The 2,764-nt window shown below is 61.3% G+C and overlaps 1 protein-coding gene across 1 annotated transcript in view; it reads left to right on the forward strand.

Moving 5' to 3' along the window:
• Positions 1-541: 541 nt before the first annotated feature.
• LOC116835547 (RING finger protein 145-like) overlaps positions 542-2,764 on the forward strand; it is a 7,240-nt gene continuing 5,017 nt past the window's right edge. Inside the window, exons 1-3 of the mRNA XM_032798443.2 lie at positions 542-770; positions 1,395-1,542; positions 2,497-2,761. Coding sequence (XP_032654334.1) covers positions 718-770; positions 1,395-1,542; positions 2,497-2,761 — 466 coding nt within the window. The 5' untranslated portion in view covers positions 542-717. The remainder of the gene's footprint in view (positions 771-1,394; positions 1,543-2,496; positions 2,762-2,764) is intronic.

A 2,764-nucleotide genomic window follows, 5' to 3' on the forward strand; every position in this document is an offset into this window, starting at 1 on the left:
CAGGAAATTCGCTCCTGCCTTCAGTATGGAGGAAGTTATGCCCCTCCCACCCAGTTACGGATTCCACAGACTGGTTTTAGAGAAAACAAAACCAAGTTTATTAGCTAGAAAGGATAGATGTGAAGTGATTATAAGGGATAGCAAACAGATCAAAGCAGATCACCCAGTGAACAAAACAAAGATGAAATATAAGCTTATGATACTACAGAAATGGGTTCCAAGAAGGAGTTTCTCACCCCAAATGTTGTTTTAGGCAGATTGCCGATTGCCCTGCCCCAGGTGATCCGCTGGGTGCTGTGAGTTTGGGCTGCCTTGCCCGGCGATCTGGGCTGTGAGCACCCCTCCCCCGGGTCGAGGGCATTGCCTGCTGACAGCACTGTGTGAACGGCAGCTTGGCTGTCACTGATTTGGGCAGGGGCTAAGTCCCGGCATGCAGCACTGCGTGTGCGTTCATGGCTGGTCGCTGTACGCGTGGTAACCGTGACTGCTCAGAGAGCCGGTGACGCGCCTGGCTGTCTGCACTAGTGGGTCCTGGTGATCGCATGGTGGTTGAAGCCCCATGCCTCCTTCTCCTGCTCACCTGGCAGGGGTGTGACGGAGGGCGTGACGCTGCTGCTGCTGGCTCTCCAGACGGGACTGCTGGACCTGCAGATCCTGCAGAGGACCTTCCTCCTCAGCATCATCCTCTTCATTGTGGTGACATCGACCCTGCAGTCCATGATCGAGATAGCTGACCCCATTGTGCTGGCACTGGGGGCTTCGCAGAACAGGTAGCACCTGGTCCCCCAGCCTCCCGTAGAGGGCAGCAGGACCCAGCCCTGTCTGATGCCCTGTAGCCTTCCCTGGTGGTGTGGCACAGCTTCTGTCCCAGCGCTCCCCATGGCTGGGGCTCATCGCGTGGGGGTCTCCTCAGACCAGACACAGTCCTGGCCATGCCTCGGGACTGCCTGGAGCTTGATGCAGCACCTCTTCTCTCAGGGCCCACGCCAGAAAGGGTCCCGTTGACGTCTCATGCCCTTGGACAGGCGGTTGTTGAGCACAGCGACACCACTGCCTTCCCCTTCACCCCTCGCGGGGCTGCTGAGACCCTTGGCTGGGAGCCGGTGCCATGGCTCCAGGGAGAGCCCCCAGTGGCCATGGGGAGCTGATGAGATGCAGAGCAGTGAGGGCAAAACTGGCTGGGCCCACAGGCCTCCCTTAGCGCCACATGCCCAAGCGGGGACGGGCAGAGTGTTGTGCGTCTCCCTCATTCCCAGCCGGTCCTGCAGGCTCCCTAGCCCTCTCCTCTGCAGTAGGAGGGACTCTTGGGCACCACAGGGGGCTCTGGGGAAGCACCGGAGCCCTGCAGGCTGAGCTGTGGCCTGGCCAGGCCTCTGACGTCTTCCTCCTCCCAGGAGCCCTTGGAAGCACTTCCGCAGCCTCAGCCTGTGCCTCTTCCTGCTGGTTTTCCCCTGTTTCATGGCATACAAGATCGCTCGCTTCTTCCACATGGACTTCTGGCTGCTGATCCTGGTCTCCAGCTGCATGCTCACCTCTCTGCAGGTATGGCCGGGCCCCCTTCTCCCTGTACCGAACCCCAGCCGTGCGCTCCGCTCCCTGCAGGTACAGCCGGGCCCCCTTTTCCCTTACCGCCCCCTAGTTGCACGCTGCCCTCCCTGCAGGTACGGCCGGGCCCCCTTCTCCCTGTACTGACCCGCAGCCGCACGCTCCTCTCCCTGTGGGAACCGCTGAGCCCTCCTTCTCCCTGTACCGACCCCCAGCCGCACGCCCACCTCCCTGCAGGAATGGCGGGGCCTCTCTTCCCTCAATCCTGGTCCTTGGCCACCTGCCTCCCTCCCTGGGGCTATAGCCAGGTCCCTCTCCAGACAATTCAAGTCCCTTGCCACGTGCTCCCCTCCCTGTGGGTATGGCTGGGTCCCCTTTCCCCCAATCTGGGTCCCCTACTGGTACAGCCAAGTCCCTTTCCCCCTGATCAGGTCCCCAGCTGCAGTCTCCCCTCCCTACGGGTACAGCTGGAGTCTGTTCCCTGCAGCATCTGTTCCTCCTGGTGACAAGCACCTGCCGCCCTCAAATCCCAGCTCCCGTGGTGCTGCCCTGGCTGGCTCGGGTCCCTCTGAACTTCCTCGCAGCCTCCTGCACTCCTGGCCGACCCACGTTTTGTGCCCTCTGCAAATGTTGTGACTTCCCGACTAGCCCCTTGACAGAGCATGACTGACTCTGTGAAACAGTGACCACAGCACAGGGCCCTGGGCTCTCGCTGGGAACACTTCGCCACCTGAAACCTGGCCACTCAGCGTCCCCCTGCCCTGGGCCAGTCCCTGACCTGCAGCAACACCTCAGCCCCTTCACACCCACCCTGGGGTGGGACCTTGCCAAAGGACGTGTGACAGTCACCTGGGTTTCCATCATCTGCCCCCTGCAAGTGGCGTGGGGCCGATTGGCCTGGGTGCCATTGGCAACGGAGCATCTCCCTCACTCTCTGACCCTTTGTGCCAGGTGATGGGCACCCTCTTCGTCTACGCGCTCTTCATGATCGAGCTGCTCCAGGATGCGCCCCTGGAGAAGACGGACGAGATCATTTACTACGTCAACGCGGTGAGCCGGGTGCTGGAGTTTCTGGTGGCTGTCTGTGTGGTGGCCTACGGCACCTGGGAGTCCATCTTCGGCGAGTGGAGCTGGATGGGCGCCTCCGTCATCATCATCCACTCCTACTTCAACGTGTGGCTGCGGGCCCAGTCGGGCTGGAAGAGCTTCCTGCTCCGCA

This window comes from Chelonoidis abingdonii, unplaced genomic scaffold (genome assembly GCF_003597395.2).
Source record: "Chelonoidis abingdonii isolate Lonesome George unplaced genomic scaffold, CheloAbing_2.0 scaffold0969, whole genome shotgun sequence".
In the NCBI taxonomy this organism is placed as follows: domain Eukaryota; kingdom Metazoa; phylum Chordata; order Testudines; family Testudinidae; genus Chelonoidis; species Chelonoidis abingdonii.